Source organism: Pararge aegeria, chromosome 1 (genome assembly GCF_905163445.1).
Source record: "Pararge aegeria chromosome 1, ilParAegt1.1, whole genome shotgun sequence".
NCBI classification, from domain to species: Eukaryota; Metazoa; Arthropoda; class Insecta; order Lepidoptera; family Nymphalidae; genus Pararge; species Pararge aegeria.
In genome coordinates, this window is record NC_053180.1 from 14415274 (window position 1) to 14440716 (window position 25443).

Sequence of the window (25443 nt, forward strand, 5' to 3'; positions counted from 1 at the left end):
AATAGCTCTTGTATTCAAACGACGTTATATCTAGATCTCGGTACAAAAGGAACAGGGTTCGCGTCCGGGGTGAGCAGAAGCTGAACATTAACATTGGCGCGACGCCAGCGGTTCCACATCACGTAGTGGTCCTTCCACAGGAAATACACTGTTACGGAGTACCCACACAAAACTATAGCCATGAAGAAATCCATAGCAGTTTCGGTGATACGATGCGATATACCTGAAATAACGAGAAAATACAATTAAAAATCAAATGGCTTACTCAAACAGGAAAAAAGAAAAAATCAAATTAAAATATCATTACGAAGAAATGGGAAAATGAATCACATTAAAGGTTAAATGGGCTACAGAGCGATGAACAAAAAATATAAAAAAAAAGAAAAAACAAACCTTCACTTTTTCTAGCTGCATCGAGCTTACCAAAATTGTTACCCTCAATCACAAAGTATTGTGTGCCAACGATGCATACCGCCATGAGGCCGGCGGTTACCGTGGAGAGCAGCCAAAAAATCAAGCAATCCGACTGCAAACAGAAACATAATGTCTATTATTTTCTTTTTTTGCTCTGTCCTACCTACCTACTTATTTGACAGTGGAAAAAAGCATTTCAACGTCTTGTCAGATGTTGTCAACTCGCGTCTTTATTGATTTTTTTATAATACTGCAAGGTACGGTCTGCAAGGTCTTTCGGTTGACTGTTATCGCACCTGGTGGTAAGAGGTGACGCAGTCTAAGATGGTAACAGGCTAACCGGTTAATCGGTTTGTACGCTTCGCACAAGCCACAATTTTCCAAATTTTCCCTGCCGGGGATCGAAGCTGCACACTCTTATTAAAACCATTGCACCAAACTTAACGGGTCGAAAAACTTTTAAATTTTCTTTAAAGCGCTCATACTTTATTATTCTAATATATTTCCAAAGATCTTACCCTATCTCACTGAAAAAGATTTCAAAATATCCTACTTAAAATCTATTACGTGATAACTCATTAGCCTAGATATTCACATCTATCATAATATCCCCCTTTATCTGAATGTTAAAGTCTCATCAAAATTGGGTCAGGTCAGCAAACATTTCGACATAATCCGAAACTTGTGTTTGTACGTAACCATAATAATATCGCCTAAGGACATTTAATTATATGTCTATATTTGTATGCATAGGTAGATGTTGTATTATGTAGGTACTTATCTATGAAAGTACCTATACTATAATTTACCGTAAGGTATACTACGTGCAGATGACTGCAGAACTTTGATGTAAGAGCATAATTTAATTAAACACGGTATAATACGTTTCAAATGGGTATCTTTACAGTATCTCAGCTCAGCCGAAAATAGTCTTTTTAAATGTACTTCAAACTCCGGCCACCTGATAAATAACTAACGCATTTCCAGTGTTTCTCAACCCGACCGTATTTCACCCTCTGACCACAAGAGAGCGCTGTCGCCTGCCAACCGCGCGCTAAATATGGCTGACATTTGACGTGACAAGTCACGCGCATATTGAATTTGTGTATCGCTTTTGTCGCTTATTGAATTACTGTCACCCTAGAATTCACTGTAATTTATATGAGGCAAATATACCAACATGTTTTGTAGACAGGTGATATTAAATTAATAATAACCAGACGGTGGAAGCATTAATTATTATACGGTATTCCTATAACCTTTAATTTATCTAATATGGAGAAAGTTATGATATATATTTATAACTCCATACTGGCAATAATTAGTAAAACGTAATTTTTTTTAGTTTTTATTTTTTCAATTATAAATTTATGTTTCTAAATACGAAAGTGTGCCAAAGCAAAGCTCGAAAAAGAAAAGTGAGCAAAGGAATTAATCATCTATACTATGGAATGCGATATTAGAATTTAGCCGCTATGCTAGCGAGGATGAAGCGTGGCGGGCAGCGGTCCCCTTTTGTGACTCCGTCCCAAACAGTCCATGCAATAGTCCCGTATGGAGACCTCGGGGTCAAGAGCAGACAGAATAGGGGATCTGGCCGCTCACCCTGTCACCTCTTTCTACTCCCGGGACGATGGTGTAGGATCTACTAACACTTCTCACAGGTCAACAGTGCACCACCTTGGGACCCCAACCAAGCCTACGGTAAATGCCCCACATTGCCACTGTGCTTCGCAACTTAGCTTTGCCACTTACTCCGGTTCTTTTACGACCGCGACCACGGGGTTTGGAGGCATGAGTCATGCAGATCCTTATGTTCTGAGTGATCTTAGATGAGAAGGTGTCCGGAAGCTTCCCGAATGCTGCCCATGTATTCAGCGGCTTACCTCTTTATAGATATTGGATATTATTAATTCAGATATATATCTGAATTGTAATAAAGTGCCTGTTTCACAATCGCCCAATAAACTTTAACTGATGGTATGATTTACCTAATATCTTGATAGATTTGTAATAAAAAACTATCAGAACGTGAAATTTATCTAACATTTTAAACATATAGGGAGATTTTCAACCAGATTCAGGTGACCTCATGTTTGAGGCCTGCCTTTTGAGAATTTTTGCCGAGGTTGAGCATTATTTTGAGGTCTCCTAGAGTATCTACCATAATGACTTTAACATCAGCGAATCGTAGTGGAATCTGACTAACCTTATTAATTAATTATTGCGTTAATTCTTATGTTAATTATTGCCTTAACAAAGCTAAAGTGATAAAAAATGTAAATGTCGTTATTGAACGGGAATAAGAACGATAATGGGAAAAGTTTGAAACCTACAAGCGTAGAAAACATTCAAATATTTAAACGATAATATTTAGAACGATTTATCTAAACTGTGACGGGCCAAAGCCATAAACAAAGTGTACCGACACAAATGGCCTTTTAAAAGCGAAGTACCGATCGGATTCGTTGGAAAAAAATTGTTACAAAAAATTTTGGAGTGCGGACAAAAATTCGAAGACGTATTGCCGGATGGGCGGGCGGGCGCAAATGGTACGCGAAGTAAAATGGAGTGGAATTACTGTGAGGACGCTTTCAGCTTTTCAGGGGACAATATTATTTCAGAGAAGTCGTACTAATAAGAATAGTATTTTATATTTGCATTCAATAATCATGCTTCTATGTTTGGCATGGGTCAAATGCTTCTATCGATATTGTTTTAATGAGGCACAATCTCTCTAGCATGCTCCCTGCTAGGGCTTGGAAACAAAAAAAAATATTTCAAACCGGTTTTGGTCATTAACTCCGTTATCGGAATCATTTTCGGTTTCGTTTTTTTAACCGGTTAAACAGAGAAACCGGTTTTTATTTAATTTCGCTCAATCGATTGAAACGAACAACACTGTTTTTTCTAACTTTGTTTTAGTTTTGATATGCTGTGACGATAGCTACGCTACATAGGCTATGTAGATAATAAATGAATCAATCACTTTGTAGATAATAAATGTAATACTAAGTGATGATATGAAGGGGCGAAAATAAATCTATAGTCATTCGTTTCATTGCTGAGGCTTATTATCCTAACTTAAAAAAAAAACAAAAGTGTGTTTTTTTTTGTTTGGTCTTTCTTCGCCACCTGACTAAGCCACCAGTCATATTGGTTTTTGACATAGAGTTGGTTAAGAAAAGAAAAGAAACTATAGGATAAATTATAGTACCTATTCATTACCAATGACGTAGACTAGGCAATAGACTAATAAGTAGATCGTGATTAACTTTGGAAATATAAAAAAAAACATCAATTTGCTGCAGAAACACGAAGTCCTTCAAGCAACAAGATCTATTCAAATCAAAGTCAAAACGTCAGTGTTTGGACTCATATTTGAAGGACGAACACTAAACTTGGGCTACTTTTTATGCCAGGAAAATAAACAATTGCCATGGATTCAGAAAAAAAACATAATAAACGCGGACGAAGAATGCGAGCAACAGCTAGTTAATTTTTCTTGGTAAGTCAACTTTTTCAGTTTGTATTCTACCACCTGTCTAGCGAATTCCACTAACAAAATGTAGCAAGTTTTAATTGGTAAATTATACTCATTGTGAAGTGTACGGGCAAAGTTGTAGACATACAGTATTATTTTTAAAAATAAGGTGTTCCAAGGAGGCCATCTTCTGACTCTTAACCATAAAATTACATTAGGCCTTTCCAGAGCGCGCCAAATGATACGCTCTTCCACTTTCCTCATAACGAACCAAAAGTTTCATTTACCAACCTAAAGTTACTACAACTTTGCTTTTAACAAGCGTAGGCGCCTACATTTTATTTTTTTCTGTCTTAACTTTAAAGTGTTTCGGCAAATCATTGTTTATTCATAAACAAGCTACTTTGTCCACGGAGATTTTCCGTTTCCCCGTTTCCGGCAGAAAAAATCTACACATTGCAAAGTACACTTCCCTACCTGACTGAAAAAGATTTGTCAAAATCCATTTTTATTTATTTGCCCTTCGGTACATAATTGGTTTAAATTACTCCTAACTTAGTGTTTACCTGATTGTCCAAGCCTCGTCCAAATCAAGACAGCCGTATAGAAGAACGGAATTGGCGAGAAAGGTTACGCTATCATTATAAGAGTCAGCTGTGTTTAATAATCTAATGAGTAAAATAATGATTAGCATTTTCTTGTATGCCTTTGGTTGTCTGGAAGAGGTTGTATCTCTGTAAAATTTTCTCTGTGGTGTTCAATAAAAGTGTATACATTCATTCATTCATTCACTTTGTACACATATATACGTATAGAACTCTATTCTCTCTGGCCTTCTATTTACTTACGTACTCTCATCATTTGAATTTCAAGCAATTTTATGAGACAGATAAGAATTGAATTTTTTTGTATAAGACAATATTACAAACATCAAGAAGAATTTCCCTTGCAGTAACATATTCGATGTGTTTAAAACATATTTTATTACTACTACTTACTTTATTATAATATTTTTCAATGAATTAGATACACCAGAAGGGTTATTATGTATAAGAACCGATACTTATTTTATAGCTGCAGAACCTTCCTGATTTTTTTATTTTGAATAAAGTCTCTTAAAAGTTTATGAAAGGTGCGTTTTTGGATTTTCCATATTTCAATGTACTGGTCACCGGACTCATAATATGCTTACGCAGCAAGTACTTACTATTTTACGGGTTAGATTAATTTGGAGTTAAGACCTACCACGATGCTTAAATGCAGACTGGTGGGTTTTAGAGTTTATTATCACAGGCTTGTGATCCGGAGAATAACCCACGGCTTAACGTACTCGCCGCGGTTTCAAGGTTGTATTTCTTAACTCTGACTTAGTACAGATAATTATGACCCGGATTCCTTGATAGAAATACCAAAGGGTAAGTTTTTTATTGAACTCTGTTACCGTAACTAGGATCTCGTGATCTGTAGTCAATAACCTAACAACGAGATCATCGAGCCAAGCATACATAAGTAGATAAACAGATATGAATTGGATGTTTATGGTTTTTTTTATTCCATCAAACTTCAAAAGCGTGGACACAACACCACCATATTCACCTGTAGGTGACTCCTATTCCGTGGATTGCAGAACCACAGCCGGAGCGCCTGTAGCACGGTGTACCGAGGCGTGCGGATCGCCGGGTAACTGGAAATAGAATGGATTCAATTGTTCGTACCATGCTGGCAATTGTTACTCTATTCTGTGGTAACGTATGGAATAAACTATTACATCGTCTAGACAATTTTTATAAGGTTTTATATTAACGTGCTATATTAGTCCACGAATCCGCACTGGGCACGCGGACTACGTCCTAAACCAGATAATGGCAGTGGCGTGCACTTCATACATGCGCAAAAGCACTGCAACTCATAAGTGCGAAGGATTTTTCCATTTCATGGCATCAAACCCTGTGCACGCCGCTGGATAATGGGTTGATATAATGACAGAGCTCATCCGGGTATCACCATCGCTATTTCAGCCGTTAAGCAGCATTGTTGCAATGCTGTGTTCTGGTCTGAAGGGTGTGGCTGCCGCTGTAATTACAGGCACATGAGGCCGAACACCTACGCCTTAGGATGATGGACACAGGGCTTCAAGTTGCATGGCAAGTTCCCTGTATGCCCTGAGAAGTGTCGCTTTATTAATAGGCAATGGGTTTCGGCGTATCATTAGGAGGGCCATCTGCTTGGTCCAATCTTACAACAGAATTTCGATTTTATCCCCAAGAGATTGAAATGATTTTTTTTACACACGTACGTTTTTGCAATACATAGTAGCTAATCATTCAACGGAAGATTGGGCGATACGGGGCCTTTTATTTCTTAATAAAAATTCTTAAAAATTAAAGATGTTCTAGTGCAAAATTTTGATTCTGTCTGCGAAATGTAATGTAAGATAATACATATCAAATAAAATATTCTTATAAGTATTAAAAATTTGCAATATTTGGTCAATGTACAAAAATTTTAAGCTTGTCCCTAAGCTCCATTCAAAATTGGCGGGCCAATTAGTTTTATGTACCCCCAACCATTGTATAAAAAGGCTTTGCGGAGAAGAATTTGGAACACATAATAGTCAGCGACTCTTTTTTATGAGACATATTATTTCTTATATAAAATATACAACGTGTGAATGAAAACCAAAATAATTCTTCAGAGGCTTTAGAGGTACATTATTTAATATCTCTAAGACTTATCTGTGAAACCGAAACGCTAAAAGTTTTTGATAAAACAATTGCCATAGTTTTTACTGAAATAAATCAGATACAGCCCTAGCACCACATTAACAAATCAAGTGACTCCTGTCACTTTGTGCGTGTCGGTCTTTTATCTTCAATAGGGTTGTCATAAGTGAACACTTAAAATGTTTTGAATTCGTTTGCGGGGAAAAATAAATATGCTTCTTTTGATTTAATATTTTTACCGGGTGATTCCTTATGAAATATACTTATACACCATTCAACAGTATTTCGTGATTCCGTTACACGTTGTATACTTAGACATGATAAAAAACGCATATAAAACTTAAATAATAAGGCTACTAATACTTAATTAAAAATGATTATAATAATGAAAAAATATTGTTCTTCATCTTTAACCAGTGATTAATACTTTAGAGAATTAAGTTAGCGATTTATTATTTATCATCAATAGCCTATAACTGTGTGTGGACTAAAGGGCCTCTCCACGACCTCTTGGTGACCGCGTTAGATGGTAGAAGTAGCACAAAGGACGATCCTGCCCACTCTCCGCTATCTTACTAAGTCACCTCGTACGATACCCCCGGGAAGTGGAGGGGTGTTGACAATTGTATTGTTATCTGTTATAGAAAATTTCATAAATGATGTAACTTATTTTTTATCCAGGTGGATTAATGTAAATAATAAATTCGCTTTCTAACTTTTCTGATGTTTTTACGATTATATAAATATAATATGACTAGACATTTTCAAATCAATATAACTAGAGTGAATCTTCTAGGCGAGTGTGTCCAATCTTCGACCACATAATCACTTTCCTTCAGGTGGGATAGTGATCAAGCTAGGGTTGTCAAATGCAGCCTTTTTATTTTCTTTGTATTTCATTCATCGTGAATAATGCTTTTACACTCCTTTTACTCTATAACTTATAATTTATTTCAAGCGTTGGGTCACAGATTGTGATAAAATGTATCATTGTTTTTTATACAGAAGTTAGGTAGATTCGCCAGACGTTCAGACAAAGTGCTATTTCACTCAAGTAAACTCTAAAACCTCGCTTCACGTAATGAAATATGCTAGGACCAAACTCGTTGACTTGTGCCATACGTGGTGACTAGCCATACGTACAGTATACTGCTTATTAGATATCTACTGCGTTATATAGTGAAATTCGCACCCCTTGCCTATTTAATTTCAGAGAGAGATTTCATATTAAAAAATATCCTTTGTTCAATAAATAATGTATTATGGACTGTTGGTCTCTGTTGTCAAATAATACTACATGTATGTAAAAAAATAGTTTAAGTAAATACATTCCATTTAATTTATTCAGCACAATTTATAATTTGTCATTTATATAGTAATATTTAAAATAAATCGAATTATATAATGTAACGTATGTACACCCAGTTTGAAATAATTCTATGAATTTCAAAAACATAAGTTAGATCGTGTAGTAGGGAAACCGATTATATAGACAAAACCATTTACGGAATATGAACATTGCGAGGTATTTTTTAAATATTTTATTAAATTAATTTTCTTTTTCTGTGCTCCTAATAAAAAAAGCCATAAATTCAATATATTTAAACGACATTCAATCTACATGTAATCATCAGTAACACAACCCTTCGTTTGGCTTAGCTCGGCCCTCAATCCAAACCAATCAAAGCACACACAGACACATTTAACATGTGTGCACAGACCAGTGTGGTGGTTTTAATTGGTGTAGGTAATTAAATCAGTTCGCTTGAATGTTGTGTTGAGGGTATGCAATAAAGGTTATTGATTAAAATCGCACAGCGAAGATGTGGATGAAATTGCGAAGACTAACAATAAGACACCTCCTGTATACTGCATCAAAATATTTATCTAACAAGACACCTCCAGTATACTGCAAACTTATGTTGCGTAGACCAATGGTTAGTAGGTACTCTCCTCGTACGTTTTTTTTTATACCTAATCACATTTAGCTGTACGTCTCCGCTAAGTCCCTACTTTTGATCATGTAGTATAAGCGTAGATATAATTTTAGAAAATAGTCGACGGCGCCGGTTGTAGAGTTAAAACTCATATTAGTTTATGTTTTACACCTTTTGAATTGAACTTTTTTGTATTTTTCGACGAAAGAAATAAGAAACAAAAACTTTTTAATACTATCTGGTTTTTCAAGAAGTGACACATTTTATCAAACAAAAAGTTAGAAGTGGGTACGTACAGCGTCGATTCGCGTTGGTGTCTGATACAAAGTTTAGGTGATTACTATTTAATTAATTGATCAGTAAACTTCTCTAGAAAAGTTAGCGGTCTTGATGTATGGTTTCATTTAAGCTTAGCTAGCGCCGCACTGAAGTAGTTACTTTCAGTCGTCTGCAGATCTAGAAAATCTAGGATCAGTTAAAAGTGAAACTAAGTCGACCGCTGATGTTTTATTTAAGGGCTGCCACCTCTACTTGGGGTGCGCTGGGGCTCGTATATTTTTATATTAAATGCTATTTGGAAATATGGTAACAAGTAATAATAGTATGACAGTCCTATGTTTTTGAGGTTAGAGCTACCGAAATTCGCATTTCGGTTAGTGATTATAAATAAAAAATACTTTATATATCAGCGTTTTTTTTTAGTAAGGGTGGTAAAATAGGGGTGGAAAGTTTCTACTGCATTATTTTATTACAAGTCTAAAAACCTGAAATTTAGAAAATAGGTTTATTTTAAAGTATACACATCAGTTTTAAAAAAATGGTAAAAACAGGGGTTGAACGTTAGAGCTCCAAAATTCACATTTAGGTTAGTATAATTATAGATAAATGGGCTAGTAAGACAGGGATGCGTAAGTACAAAAGACCGGATGTGTGTAGTGGGGCAACCGGCCCAGTAGAAGAAAGAAAAGAGGGGAACGACTTAAGGTGGTCAAATTAGGACTGCAGCATATGGGAAGAACGAATAAACTTTGAAAATTCGTTTATAGTAATATTACCTATAAAAATATATTAAAATAACTTTGGAACATTTGGAATTTGCCGGTAGCTTTCTTTCTGGGCTAGGCATGCACCACCGGGAATCTTCTCAAGCCCCCGGGAAATCGGAATTTCTTCGCCGACGATGTCGCGAGCATTAGCTTTATCCACCTCATCGTGCACATCAGACGTAATATTATAAACTTGAGAGTATGTATTCCTGTCTGATATCCTATAAATCATGGAACTGATTTTCAGGTACAGCTGGCGATAAGCAGTCCCATTATTTCTTTCAATTTTTTTTCGGACAACAACTAGTCAGATATACTAGTTATCTGACTAGTTGTTGTCCGAAAAAAAATGATTTAACCTGAATTAACAGAAATAATGGGACCGCTATACGTCACTTAGTCACTTACCAACCTAACAAAATAAATATTTATGGATATTATTGTGTTCTAACACATTTAACAAATCGTGGTTACTACACGATTGATGAATTCCTTAACGACAAGGCCACTTGGAAGCAGGCCGATCCGCTCTCATCTCTCACAAAACCGAAAAATTCTAAAGATTGTTAAACTTTAAAATGATGTTGGAAAAGAGGTGCAATCTGATGAGTTTTTTGCCGGCTCTTCTCAGTGGAATCTGCCTTCCGAACCGGTGGTAGAGTCACTATAAGCAGACTGACTTGACGTTTCAAAAGTGCTTATTAATTAGGCCTACTTGAAATAAATGAATTTTGAATTTATCTTACCAACAGAGTAGAGTATCTCTTCTTTATTTTTATTCTTTTACTTTTGGCAAAACTGTTTATTGGCAACAATGAGAGTTAATGGCAAACCCAAACTGATTACTTGCTCTTTAAATAATATTACTTAGGACCAAACTAAATATATGTCGTCACAGTGACAACCTTGGTTCTAAGTCTCCAAGTTAGCTAGGATACTCCAACTCACTCAAACGTAATCTGTTCGATTCTGTGCCCGCAATTAGCTTGATACGATTTATCACAGACGGCCAAACGTCGGTCGTTTTGTTAGATATACTCGTAGATATCTTACTCACATACACCCACATTTCACAGTAACTAGGTATTCGTAACCTTATTCTGGAAACATGCAGTGGTTTTGGAAATGAAGTAGTGTTACAGTTAATGAATAAAGTGGGTAAATAATTAAACTTTAGATAACTGGAAATTCATATTTGCCAGATATTTTATTAAATTGATTAGAATTTTTACGAATTTGATTAAAAACCAATGTTCATGACGTTAAGACTGCTTTTTGATACACTTCAGTCCTACATGAACTCGAACGATGCAAAGATACCTCCCGGTGTCTTAATTTAGGTTAACAATATATTCATTCAAAATGCTATTAATATTCAAGTGTCATAGTCAAAAACTTTACAACAAATATAAATTGGTACAGATTTTGTAATTCAGTTACAAAATCTGTCAAAACGTAGAATTCATTCCAGAGACGTATTTGGCGATCGAAAAATCGAGGCATTATTTTTTTTTTTTTTTATAGTTATTAACTATTGATGGACAACGCAGATAGCCCACCTGATGGTAAGTGGAAAACCATACGGTACAGTAATAACTAAACCGTGATAAAACCTAACTTAGCAATTCATTTACAAAATCTGTCAAAACGTAAAATTCATTCCAGAGACGTATTTGGCGATCGAAAAATCGAGGCATTATTATTTTTTTATTTCTTTATAGTTATTACTACTACTATTATCATATCGATATTATGAAAAATCGAGGCATTATTATTTTTTTTTTTTTTATAGTTATTACTAATAAACTATTGATGGACCAAGCAGATAGCCCATCTGATGGTAAGTGGAAAACCATGGCCTATATATAGCTGAGCATCAAAGGGGCACATCCTGCAAAGTTGTGACCTGTGTTCATCAACCTGAGGCGAAAAAGTGTGGCATCATCATATCAACCCATTTACCGGCCCGCTACAGGGCACGGGTCCACAATGAGAAGGGGTTATGGCCGTAGTCCATCACGCTGGATGAGGCATGATGTGAAACCTCTTGTGCCTGTAATTACAACAAAATCAAAATACCGAGTTAGTAAATAAATAATATATAACGTCCGGTTATTTTGCGATTGAACCTTTGATAAAATTACTCCATCCACACGAATAATTACATCGGTGGTTATCAGATTAAAATGCTTTTATAAATAATTAATTATTAAATTGCAAATACTGAATTGTAAATAAGTCAAAATAAATATTGGATAGAAGCAGGCGTTACTTTGCGGAAATCCATGATATATTATCAAAATTAAGCTTAATTTGCTATACTCCGCGAAAAGCAGGAGAATCTGTGTAGTGTAATTTATAATTTCTTCAATCCTTATACTCCACACCAAACAGATCTTCGGCAATTTACAATGAACAATTGTTTTAACAATAATTGTTCATTGTAAAGTCAACATCTCCTGAGGATGCTCCGGTTTCGGAGCGAAACGTGCGTAAAGGGTATATTGCCGAAGATCTGTTTGGTGTGGAGTATAAGGATTGAAGAAATTATAAATTACACCACACAGATTCTCCTGCTTTTCGCGGAGTATAGCAAATTAAGCTTAATTTTGATAAGTCAAAATAAAGTTTCTTATTTTTAAGCTGTCTACAAAAATATTTGTTTTATTCTACTCTAGCTACAATATTAATATAAGCATTCTGAATACGCAATCAGAAGAGCAACAAAATCCATGTAGGTTAGTGTTTTCTCAGTGCTCTGTAAATGGTATGCCAAATAACATAGCTTATAAGTCTTTGTTTAACTTATACAATTTTTAAATATATTAATATTGTATTTTTTTTTATAAATGTAATGTCGGTAAATTAATATTATTAGTATAATGATCAATTTATACAAATATTATAAATGCGATAGTCTGTACGTAGAACGTATCTGGATATTTATTTATTTTAGTACAGAGATTATAAGTCGTCTGAAATAATAAATATATAAATATACTACGACAATACACACATCGCCATCTAGCCCCAAAGTAAGCGTAGCTTGTGTTATGGGTACTAAGATGACTGATGAATATTTTAATGAATAATATACATAAATACTTAGAATATACATATAAACACCCAGACGCTGAAAAACATTCATGCTCATCACACCAACATTTTCCATTAGTGGGAATCGAACCCACGACCTTAGACACAGAAAGCAGGGTCGCTGCAAACTGCGCCAATCAGCCGTCAAATAAATGGCACATCGGCTACTCTTTATTCCCAAAAAATATACGTTGGCCGTGGGATAGATTTAAGTTTCCTTTTTCACAGTGCACGAGACGGACTTTTTGGCGGCCTCTCTGGCGCAACGGTGAGCGCTGTGGTTTTAATTGGGAGGTCCTGGACAATTTGAGAATTTATAATTTTCTCTGGTCTGGTCTGGTGGGAGGCTAGGCTCTAGTTACTACCCTACCAACAAAGACGTGACGCAAAGTGATTTAGCGCCACTACTGCCATAGGTTAGGCCTGTTACCACCTTCGACTGCATCATGACTACACCACGTAAGATTGCAGTCAAGGCTAACTTGTAGTGGTAGTTTGGGGGTCAAAATATCCAAGGCCCGGACAAAAGCTACTTTTAAAATAAATTCTAGACATGACAGTTCTCGGGGACTATTATGTTCTATAAATAAAAAAAAAAACCATTAATTTGTCAGTTATTTGTACTTTCGAGTAAGATCGTTAAAACAAGAAGTACGTTCTTAAAATTGAAAACGAACGGTAACTACCCAGTGCCGACAACTGTTGCGACGGCGGCCATTAAATAAGTTTTACTAATGAAATATCGCTGGCCGAGCTTTAAAAAGCTTTAGAGGTGCAGACGGGATACAAAGTATTTTTTAAAAAGCCCTTCATTCTTATTTAAATAAGTAACTAACTACACGTAAGTATATTTGGTGCTTCAATCACTTTTCTAAATAATTATGTTGTAATACTAAATTAGCTATTTATGCAACTGTTATGAAAGCCATCGCCTATTAATAGAGCAACGGCATTTTTCTTGCTTTTAGCATTTCTATACCCGTCGTAACTTCTCTAACGATAGGTTCAACTCGAATAACCACACAACAGACACACAAGACACACACAGAAACACACAATCACGCACGCACGCTGCGTCTTGTGTTGCTTGTTTTTCCGGGATAAAAAGTTACCTCTGTCACTTTTCAGGTCCTCAACTATGCCTATCTAAAAAACCACATCAATCTAGAACTCCGTTGCGCGGATTTTGAAAAACCAATGCGGAAAAATAGCGATGCTCTCCTGTCGGAGCTGTATGCTTTTCTGGGATAAAAAAGCCTGTGCGCTATTCCAGACTATATTGTATATTCAATTTTACATAATTTCATACGAATAAGTCGTAAATGTCGGAAGTCTGTGTCATCAATACTCTTACTCGTATTTGCCCTATATTATTAGCATTCATTGCAACGTAATTCAATTAATTGTCCCATTCACAGCACGTTTTGCGAAATGAAGATAAATTTAGTAGTCATTGTACCGTTTAATTACTGAACCTGCTAATCGGCTTGCTTTATTAAATTTTATATTAATTTTCCAATTATCAATCAATTGTTGCCCGAAAATTGAAATGTACCAACCTAGTGATGAAACCTTAACTCAACTAATAATGATTCTGCATTTAGTTTGGTGCATATGGTGTGACTTAATGTCGTTATGGATCAAAGGAGAATGCCGGATGTAGTGTGGGATTTGGTTTCACATAGTACTTATAAGGTGCCTTCTTGGAATTTATCTCATTTTGAAAGGTTTAGTAATTACAATACATTACCAAAAACATTAAAACGAAGATTTTAATACATTAAGCTTAATTTTCAAAATATATCATGGAATTACATGCAAAGTAACGCCTGCGGAATTAATACCTTTAAAAGATGAGTTATCCCTACTAATATTAAAAATGTCAATGTAAGTTTGTTTGTTACGCTTTCACGCAAAAACTACTTAACCGATCCTCAAGAAACTATATACACATATTCTTGGAAGTGTTAGAAGTAATATAGGATACTTTTTATCCCGACATTAAGCTCGGTTCCTTTGGGAGAGGGGATGAGTGTTTGACGATTTTACACCATAACTCCGACAAATTATAACCGATTTAAATAATTATTTTTGTACTATAGAGAGGTTATAATATGTGTTTAATTTTGGCCAAACTGTGGTTGGAGATAGAGGACAGAACTCCTCAGCGAACAGCAGCAATCCCCTCATTTAAGGCTTAGCGATACTGAATACTTTAAAATTTTTAGATCTACAACTAAATTTAATGCCACAGCAAAAAACAAAATCAAACGCGACGAAGTCGCGGGAAACAGATAGTATCCAATATTTGAAACGTATTAGGTAACTAAGATATTAGGTGTTTTGAGAAAAAGCATATCTCTAGGATCGTTGCAAAGAAAAAGGCTTTTCTTGTAGAAGCAGCAAGAGATGGTTTTTTAGTGGTAGGCCAAATGGCAGGTACACTAACGTTTAGAATGGCAGGAGGGGTTTTTTGTCGGTAGGAGTCCGGCATTATACAAAGGGATGTCCATGCGGAATTTCCCCTCCTAATAATAAAAAAAAAGTTAGAGAGGGTTTTAAAGCTTAATCAAATTTAAATTCAAATTCATTTATTTCAAGTAGTTTATAAGCACTTTTGAAACGTCAATCCTCTTAGACGGTAGATAGGTCCATCTTAGTGATAGTAACCGTAACCGACGGCATGACGTGCACTCCGAGGCACAGAGGACACTTAGAATTACCTAACTCTAGGACAGTTGCTGAATATTTTCCAAATCAACCCGGGATTCGAATCAATGCATCTAGGGGATGTAATCACGCATCCTTGCCTCATGCGTGTTCCGATGTAATGAATCTGGATGCACACAAAATGATACATCATAACATGGCTTGATATTACTAAATCATTAAATGTTCACGAGATTAATTGTTTGTACACCGAGCGTTTCGCATATTATCCCATATTAGATTTGCAACGAATTATGATTCCAGTAATTAATTATGTTATAACTAGTGGTAATTTATGATAACACAATATTACTTACTAGGAATAATCGAGATGGCATGTAGACATTTGCAGTTTAAGGTTTAAACTATAGTAAGAGGCGATGGAGTCTGGGGTTCTAACTTCCAAGGTGCTGGTGCTGTATACAGGTGTCACAAAATTCCTACGAAGGTCATTTATACGGGACAATTATACGACACTAGGCGGTCCCCTTCCACTTCTTATAAGTTTCCGGTACAAAGTTCTGGTATTCTAGTATGTTATACAATACACTCCGACACACCGCGTCGCCTTCGCCGCCTGTACTACTAATTCACTTGTGCGTCTCCTATATTGGGCTATCTAAAGATTTTAAAGCAACAAAAAAAACAAAAAAAATTATCATCAGACTACTATTTTGTGATTCCAACATATAAAGTTACACTCTAATTACGAAATTTTTATTAATCCGGAATGAAACAAGTCCTATCGTAAACTTGAATACATATTTTCATGTATATAATTTGGAAAATTACAATCTCTCATACATACTTTTATATTTAATATATATATAAATCTCCTGTCACGATGTTTGTCCGCGATGGACTCCTAAACTACTGAACCGATTTTAAATTAAATTGGCACACCGTGAGCAGTCTGGTCCAACTTAAGAGATAGGATAGCTTAGATCTCTAAGTAAAGTCACAATTTTATTTTATTGCAAATTATTTGTCTATAATTAATTGACAGTCACATGTTATATGTATATACAACTATACTCATTTAAGGCTTAGCGATACTGAATACTTTAAAAACAAAATCAAACGCAGACGAAGTAGCGGGCAAAAGCTAGTTTAATATAAATTCTTCTTAGGGTGAAATTTTAAGCTATGTTACTTTTCTAATAATAATCTTGACGGCCTATTATCGCAGTGGGCAGCGACCCTGCAATCTGAGTCGAATGCCGTGGGTTTAATTCCCACAACTGGAATATATTTGTTTGATAAACATGACTGTTTTCCAGTGTCTGGGTGTTAATATGTATATTAGTATATGTTATAATGTATATTATTCATAAAAATGTTTATCAGTCATCTTCAGTACCCATAACTCAATCTACGCTTACTTTAGGGCTAGATGGCGATGTGTGTATTGTCGTATTATATTTATTTCATTATTTATTATTACATTAAGCTATTGATATAATAGTAACTGTATTTAATGCCTGATTGTTTGATCTCGGAATCGGCTCAAACGATTTTGATGAAATTTGGTATACAGGGGGTTTCTGGAGCGATAAATCGATCTAGCTAGGATTCATTTTTAGAAAATGTCATTTTATTCGTTTTTCATCGATGATCAACTTAAACATAAACTTACTTTTTTTTATTGGAAGAAAATTAACAAAAAGGTGGCGTTTGGGTAGTGCCAATTTAAACTGAAAAATATGACTTTTCCAGACATGATGATGTAGTAAGTATATCTGAATTGTCGGAATTGTTGTTTCCACAGTCCGCGACAACATAAGACTATTTTTTTAAGTCGACTCATTCGCGGACGAAGACACGCGGGTCCGCTAGTATTTATTTATTATTCAAATCCGCCTGGTTGTTCCAAAGATTAGTTCGAAAAAATAACTAAACTCTTGATGTCTTACTATTAATTTAGAAGATAGATAGAAAAACAGATTAAGTCCATAGGTTGATTGAAGTTTAAAATTAGAAGAAAAAAACATTGAATTGTATTTTGTTTGGGGAGCTTGAATTCATATTGACATATTGACTGTTAATTGTGGATCATCAGGATAAGTGCAGAAAGCGTTCGGATAAGTTGCAGATAAACTATTATATTATTTATTTGTGTCTGTCCATCTGTCATCATATCTTGCAAGTTAAATTTGACCCACTTGCAGGTCTTCGATTTAACTCAAACTTTGCATGCCTAACTATGTCAATCAGATGACCGAGCAATATGCCAGGCGCTTTGAATCCATTTCATACCAACCGAAAGGTGGCCTTGGTTGCTCTGTAGTAAAACGACAAGTTTGATTTGTTTTGACAAGGGCTCAGGCTCATACATTCTGTTGATGATGAATATCACAAATCACAATATATATTCAAATGAAATTATAATTCATCATCATCGTCATCATCATGACGGCCGACTGGCGCAGTGAGCAGCGACCCCGCTTTCTGAGTCCAAGGCCGTGGGTACGATTCCCACTACTGAAAAATATTTGTGTGATGAGCATTTATGTTTTTCAGTGTCTGGATGTTTATATGTATATTCTAAGTATTTATGTTTATTATTCATAAAACTATTCATCACTCATCTTAGCACCCATAACACAAGCTACGCTTACTTTGGGGCTAGATGGCGATGTGTGCATTGTCGTATTATATTTATTTCATTAATTATTATTATATTAGGCTATTGATGTAACTGTATTATATGAATATAGTAACTGTATTAATGGCCTGATTGTTTACATTCTATATGATCATCATCTAATAAAGCGTGTACCATAGGCGTGATCATGAGTCGTTAACGCTACGTTTTTTAATAATTTTTCTATGCCACAAACTAGGCCACACTATTTTAACAGTTCAAAGACTAATAAAATAAAACATACATTACCTGAAACCGCACAGCTCACAGTGGTTTCTGCCCACTTGATTAAGCCACCTTTGCAAACACGAGAGGTGGACGTTTGCCAGCGACCCCTTGCAATTGCAAGGCGATATTAATCTGGTGGAATATGGAGCAGGGAATTATTTATATGCAACGTACTAAAATCATTTGAATAAATATTATTTAACAAAAGGCGAATAAGTGAAATATGAAATCTTAATATACAGAAATAACGCTAATCTTAAACCGATTTAAATCAAATTTAAACACTGTGTGTTTACTCATTAAATTGCAAATTATTATAAGTATAGATTACTTGTTAGTACTTATAACAAAACTATAACGGGTCAAATTCTTTAAGTATATAGAAGATAAATCTAAAATATTTTTCTAACCGATACCTTACCCAAAACTGTAATTTTTTTCATTGATGTCTGTCTGTATATATCTGGGTCGGGGGCCCGCGTATCACGCTCAAACTACTGAATGAATTCAAATTAAACTTTGCAAGATTTGAGTTCATACGAGTACTACGAAGTAGGACATAGGATACTATTTATCCTCAAATGCAGCTTAGTTTGAAAGAGGGGATGAAATTGTTTGACAATTTTACACGATAATTCCGTCAAATATTATTTATATGAATTATTATTATCTCTACTATTGTCATAATAGGTGTTTGTTGGTTTATCCTTAAAACAGCTACGAATTGACTTGTTTTTTGGCATAGTCTAAAAGCCATCATCACTAAACCGATTATCTGCCCACTACGGGCACGGGTCTCGTCTGGGAATGAGAAGGCCGTAATCCACCAATCACTCACTAAGATTGTAAACTGTAAAATGATGTTGAAAAAGTTCAATATGCTAAGTTTCTTGCCGGCTCTTCTTATCTAGCAAAGTGCGGATTGGACTTCATATGCCCTTGAGAATATTATGGGGAACTCTTAGGCAACATTTAAGCAAGTTATATTTAATTGCTTAAATCGCGCATAACTCCAAAAAAATTGATGCATGCCGGGGATCGAACTCTGTCTTTTTGAAAGGGAAGGCTAAAGTCCTGATAAATAGGCTTTCTCCGCTACATCAAAGTTGACTACTTTTATTTCTGAAAATAATGCAAATGTTAACATTATCAATTTTATAAATTAAAAAAGCATATAAAATTCGGAACCGACAGGATTTGAACCTGCGACTCTCTGGCAATCGCGGCCTGAGCGCTTTCTCCAATTAAGCTACGGCTCTCCTACCGTCGATGCCGAAATTAGTATATGCCTCTTACATCAGTCTTATAGCGACTGTAGCGTCATCTAGTAGGAAACGTTGCAGTTTCGATCTACTTTTTCAAAGGCCCATATTACAATGAGACACGTTTGAAACAAGAAATGACACATTGCTTGTTTTATAATTGCAAAAACACTAATAAAAATAATAAAACCATTAACATTATCATCAGTAGCCGTATACCCTTGCTGGGCACATGCCTCCTCTCTCGTAGGAGACACTGTTATAAATTAGTAGTGAGGGACCACTAGTCTATGTATCTAACATAGACTAGCGGTCCCTCGCGACTTCTTCTTCATTTTAAGTCGACCTTAAAGAATAGACAAATGTTGTCGCGGATTTTTTTAGATCATTTAAAGGGGAACAACTTTGTCGTTCATGATTTTATCGAAACTTTAACCGTTTACGTAGGCGCACGCAGCAAAAGCTCTCAAAAAGAAAAAAAACCCCGATTTTTAAACATTCTTCATTGGTCCTATGCTCCTATTGGATCTAGCGTGATGATTTATAGCTTACTAGCTGTTGCCCGCGACTTCGTCTACGTTTGATTTTGTTTTTTGATGTGGCATTAAATTTAGTTGTAGTTCTAAAAAAAATTAAAGTATGTAGAATTGCTAAGCCTTAAATGAGGGGTTTGCTGCTGTCCGCTGAGGAGTTCTGTCCTCTATCTCCAATCCCAGTTTGGGCAAAATTAAACACATACTATAACCCCTATAATATAAAAATAATTATTTAAATCGATTATAATTTGTCGGAGTTATGGTGTAAAATCGTCAAATACTCCTCCCCTCTCCCAAAGGTCGGTTGAGCTTACCGTCGGGATAAAAAGTATCCTATATTACTTTTAATACTTCCAAAAATATGTGTACAAAGTTTCATGAGGATCGGTTAAGTAGTTTTTACGTGAAAGCGTAACAAGCAAACTTACATTGTCATTTATAATATTAGTAGGGATATTCCTCCATAAATGGGCTAACCAACACTAAAAGTTTTTTTAAAAACGGACTAGTATTTTCTTTTTATTAAACTGTTAAGAATGCAATGGGCAGGGCATGTGCATCGCACGGAAGGCACGAGAGCCCCAAAGACGTTGACGGAGGGCACTTTGGAAGGGCGTAGAGGCCGCGGACTACCTAGGGGTCGGTGGACTGATGGAGTTGACAAGGATATGAGGGTTCTGGGAGTTCGGAGCCTCAAATGGAGAAATATGCTTGACCAAACCAAGGCCCACCCAGGGCTGTAGAGCTTTGATGATGATGATGATGAGTATTTTCTTTCTCCTTCAAGTAAACAAACAAACAAATTCTTCAGCTTTATATATATGTTCTCGTATATAAGATATGATGTATTACTTAAGGTAAAATAAAATAAGCAAAAAACTATAACCGAACGGTTCTTAAACCATGATTTAAATTTCCTTTATTACTTTGGAGCGTAATTCCGAACTAACAGTCTAGTCATATAGTAAAACATTTTGGCCATGTTCGACGCAATTTCAAACTCATTCGGCGGGTGCTAATGAAGCTTCCGTATCCAAACATGAGCGTATAGGGTTGCAACATTCTTAGTAATTACTAAAATAATTTTAAATGACCATAAATGGATACATAAAAAAGCGGTGGAAGCCTAGAGTTTAGAGCTTTAGCCTCTTTTTCAGGGTTACTCGGCATGCACCACCGATTTCTCGGAGTTATTTGCGTTTTTAATATAAGATATTAAAAATATCACTTGCTTTAACGGCGAAGGAAAACATCCTGCATACCTGAGAGTACATAACAACTGTTCTCAAAGGTGTGTGAAGTCCACCAAACAGCACTGAGCTCGCTTGGTGTACTATGACCTAAACCTTCTCATTCTGGAGACCTGTGGTCCGGCAACGGTTTGATCATAATGGTTTTTTTTTTTAATGATTACGGAACATTGAACTATCTTACTAGATATTTATTTTTAGTACTTGCCAGAGGTAGAACAATAGTTGTTATTTAGCTCATGATTAAATTAAAATCAATTAAATTTTAAAGAAATAGGTAGAGCTGGAATAAAAATTTTCCAACTTGGTATAATTGCTATCTAGTTTAACTTGGATTTTTTTTATATTTCATTAAATGTTATCCAAAGGAAGTAGCCACAAAGGCAAAAGCATAAACCATTATATTTCATAAAAATTTGAAAAAACTGCAGTTAATTATTATGTCAAGCATACCATTTTTAAGTAGCTCATCATGTCAATTATTAAAATCTATTCAATCAATTAGTGCAATCAAACTAAGTTTACAAAAATAATGTTATGGTTTCATTATTTTCTTGAGCTGCGAGTGATTTTTTTAAACTGCCCTTAGATGGTTTTCTAAGTTAAGGACACAATTTTCTAAAGCCTTATTACGCTCTGTCTGTGACCTAATTAAATCCTAATACGGTCCTGGATATAATCACATAGCATATATAATTATTATATTTACCTACCTATATACAAGCCTTTGAGGCTTAGGTTAGGTAGGTTTGTTATTCAAAGTCATAATAAATATATAGGAGGTTAATACTTCAATTTGGTCATCTAATAGTTGTTAGTAAGAAGGAAGGGTGGATAATTCATGTTTTAGTTTAAAATTTTCTAATTTTATTTGTTAATCGCTTAACTTTATTGACAGCCCTACTAAATGTGACCCTAATAATTAGGTTACGTTTGCTTCCAGTATTATTTTGGTTTATTGCGTGATATTCCGGACAGAGGATATTATGTAGGTATTATAAAATGTGTTTCTAAAAATATTAGTCAACGATGTTTTGATTAGCCCGTAATCGGAACAGGAAAGTGATGTAGTAAAAAAACCTTTCTGACCTTTCTTTTCCTCTTGTCATGCAAATCCTGCAAACATTGGAGCCAATGCTTGATAGCGAATCGCGTTGGACCACTTCTAAGTTCGATCTTTCAGAAGCATTACCCGATGATTTATTTTTGTTACTGTCTTCAGGTGTTTTATTTTGTTTAGGACCATTTTTTGTTACAGCCTCATTTACGGATTTTTTATCTGTTATAAGACTTACGTTCGGAACATTTTGTACCAAATCGTTAGCAATAGTATTGATAGCAGCGATAACACTCACACTTGAGTTTTCATTTACAGATGTAGGTTCAGTTTTATTCAATTTGAAACAAGAGGCCATAAATTTTTTTAGTTCATTATATGTTATAGAATCATCTGCTTTATTTTCAAATTTTTCTAGTATTGGTATTTTAATTTCATTCATTTTAACATTTTTTGGTTGATTTGCTTTACTAATGCTCAATGACGTAAGCTTAAGAGCATCGGCGACATCTTGTCTTGTTATTATTTGTCTGATACTATGTTCTGACTTCGATAATCCTGTTCTAAAATTACTCCTGGGCGAGAGTGGTATTGCTCCTGGTAAATTTATGATTCCAGAAGGACCAGCATCATTTTGAGTTTGTACAATTGCATTGTTAACTAATTTCTTTCCAATAATATTTTCTTCATGCGACGATTTTTCTTCCGTGACTTCTGATTTTTCTTGATCATCCATTAAAGCTTGCGTTTCATTTCTATTTTTATTTTAGATAAAAGATTAGTAAAATAAACCTGGTATGAATGTTTCAATGTTGACAGCTAGGATTTAACAATCGTTTGTCAAATCTGTCAAAATGTGCAGACTATTCTAGTCTCTTATAATAGTTTATATATGTGTTATGCTTTTTAAAGATCAACGACTTGAATATCAACGCAGTATATACTGACTTCTATTTTTTCCATATTTTCTGTACTCTACATAAACTTTTTTTTATTCCTGTACAATTTAGCCCTCGACTGCAATCTCACCTGGTGATAAGAGATGATGCAATCTAAGATGGAAGCGACTAACCTGTAAGGGGTCTCCCTGGGTCATACACCTAATCGGTTTCTATGCGATATCGCACTGGAACACTAAATCGCTTAGCGGCACGTCTTTGTCGTTAGGGTGGTAACTAGCCACGGCCAAAGCCTCCTACTAGACAGGACCAGAGAAAATTTTAAAATTATAAATTCCCAAATTGCCCCTGCTGGGAATTGAACCCGGGACCTCCTACTTAAATTCACAACGGTTAGGGCTATGAAGTCGTCAACAAAGTCTAAAAGTGTGTCTAGATATAAGCAGTTGTACAGAATGTAAGACTTTATGACGATAAATATTAGGTCCATTTATTTTAAAGTTTTAGTTTCGATGCGGCAAGGATTACGTAAGGTATGTTTTTCAACTTGCTCAAACATTATAAAGACGTGCTACTTAAAAATAACAATGAAATTGATAAAAATATTATTTGCGGATAACACAGGAGCGATACCATTATAACTCGGAGTATTGTTTTTATTGACACTTTAAGAATTTTAGAGCACAAAAAGCATTTAATTATTTTAACGGCACAGACTAAACCGCAGTGGAGAGATGGCGAGCCGTAAAAGTTTAACAGACCGTAAAGTGGTGATTTGTTTTTTTTTTACGAGTTGTAATTACTTCTCATTACCAGTCATAAAAAATATCGTTAATCCGTAATGTGAACGCGACGAATTAAAATTCTGCAGGAAAACTACACTTACACTCATAATATGTTGGTTGTTCAAATTATTGTTGTTAACTGCTTAAGTTTATGTAACTTATTTTAGGGTTCTTTACTTTTGATTGTTTGTGTATTTCAACTAGCCTAGATAATAGATAAGCAATTAAATTTTATATTTTAATTTTTCCACTAAATTCCACAAAGATCCCACAAAGATCATCACGGATTTTTTATGCGATTAACTAACTTCACGTTACTACCTTCCAAATTAAAAAGGACTGTAACTAAGCGGAGGTATCCAGTAAAAGGGAAGAGCCCTTTTGCCTCTGAGACCTCTCCAATTAACCATCTATAAAGTGCAAAACTTGTACACCAAGTTTCGTCCAGATAGGGTGGAAAATATGACCGATATAGAAACTAACCTACAAATTAACAAACTAACTGAAAAAAGAAATACTTAGACTTGAAGTAGAGACGCTTCATTCGTCCATTAAACTTATATTTAATCCAAAAACAAATTGGACGCAGTCAAACTAGATAGATCAGTTCTTAAAACGTATTTCATATTAGAATTAGACTATAAGCGAAATGAAACAAAGTAATCTTGTTAAAACGAATGTCAGGGAAAACCATTTAGTTAATTTAACATAATTTAGTTGACTACCAATTAATTAATCTCATAAATTTGCATACATATTTTATAAAATGCGATTTATTACATAATTATTTTCTTCCAGTCGACGCTTTTTCTTCCGCGGCCGCAATTTGCAAAATGTGCTGTTCGCATGAAAATATTTTTAAAGCAATAATTAAGTCAACACTTAACATTTCCTTTTTAGCAAGCGAAATATTTTAATTAGTTTGTCCGAACTCACGGCACGACCCGCGTGTAAAAGTGCGGTCCATGATATGCAATAACGCACTAGCAGAAAACATTTTACCAACTGTGTCGCTGCTTGATGGCCGTCTTATAGAGCTGTAAAATTTCAAATTAAGATAATCACTATTTTCTGAAATTTATTTTCAATATTTTTGTAATGATACGAAAAATATTTAACTAAAGAGGTTTTAACAAAAAACTATTTTTTTTTATTTATTTGTATATAGCACTGATGATTTTTTTTGCCATCAGAAGAAAACGAATAGCACCCTTGATGAAAAGAACGTGGGTAAGCAGTAACGGTAATCTGGAAGCATTCATAAATCGATACGACTCTCCGATTTACAAGTTGCATATTAAACTCTACGTAGGACTGCCTGTACGCAGAAATTTTAATTTGTATTTTTTTTATATTGCCTATTAATATTTAAT

At 35.0% G+C, this 25443-nt stretch overlaps 1 protein-coding gene across 2 annotated transcripts; it reads right to left on the reverse strand.

The window, feature by feature from the left end:
• Window positions 1-14: 14 nt before the first annotated feature.
• On the reverse strand, window positions 15-23188 carry LOC120625070 (E3 ubiquitin-protein ligase MARCHF8-like). Of its 2 annotated transcripts, none has more exons than XM_039891994.1 (5): window positions 22419-23188; window positions 18303-18413; window positions 5495-5582; window positions 424-526; window positions 15-223 (listed from the first exon to the last, which is right to left on the reverse strand). In XM_039891994.1, the coding sequence occupies exons 1-5, from the start codon at window positions 23120-23122 to the stop codon at window positions 15-17; spliced, it is 1215 nt and encodes a 404-aa protein (XP_039747928.1). In that variant the 5' UTR covers window positions 23123-23188. The 2 variants fall into 2 exon arrangements, with proteins under 2 accessions (XP_039747928.1, XP_039747920.1); XM_039891986.1 differs by having other exon boundaries at window positions 394-526.
• Between the last annotated feature and the right edge of the window lie 2255 nt (window positions 23189-25443).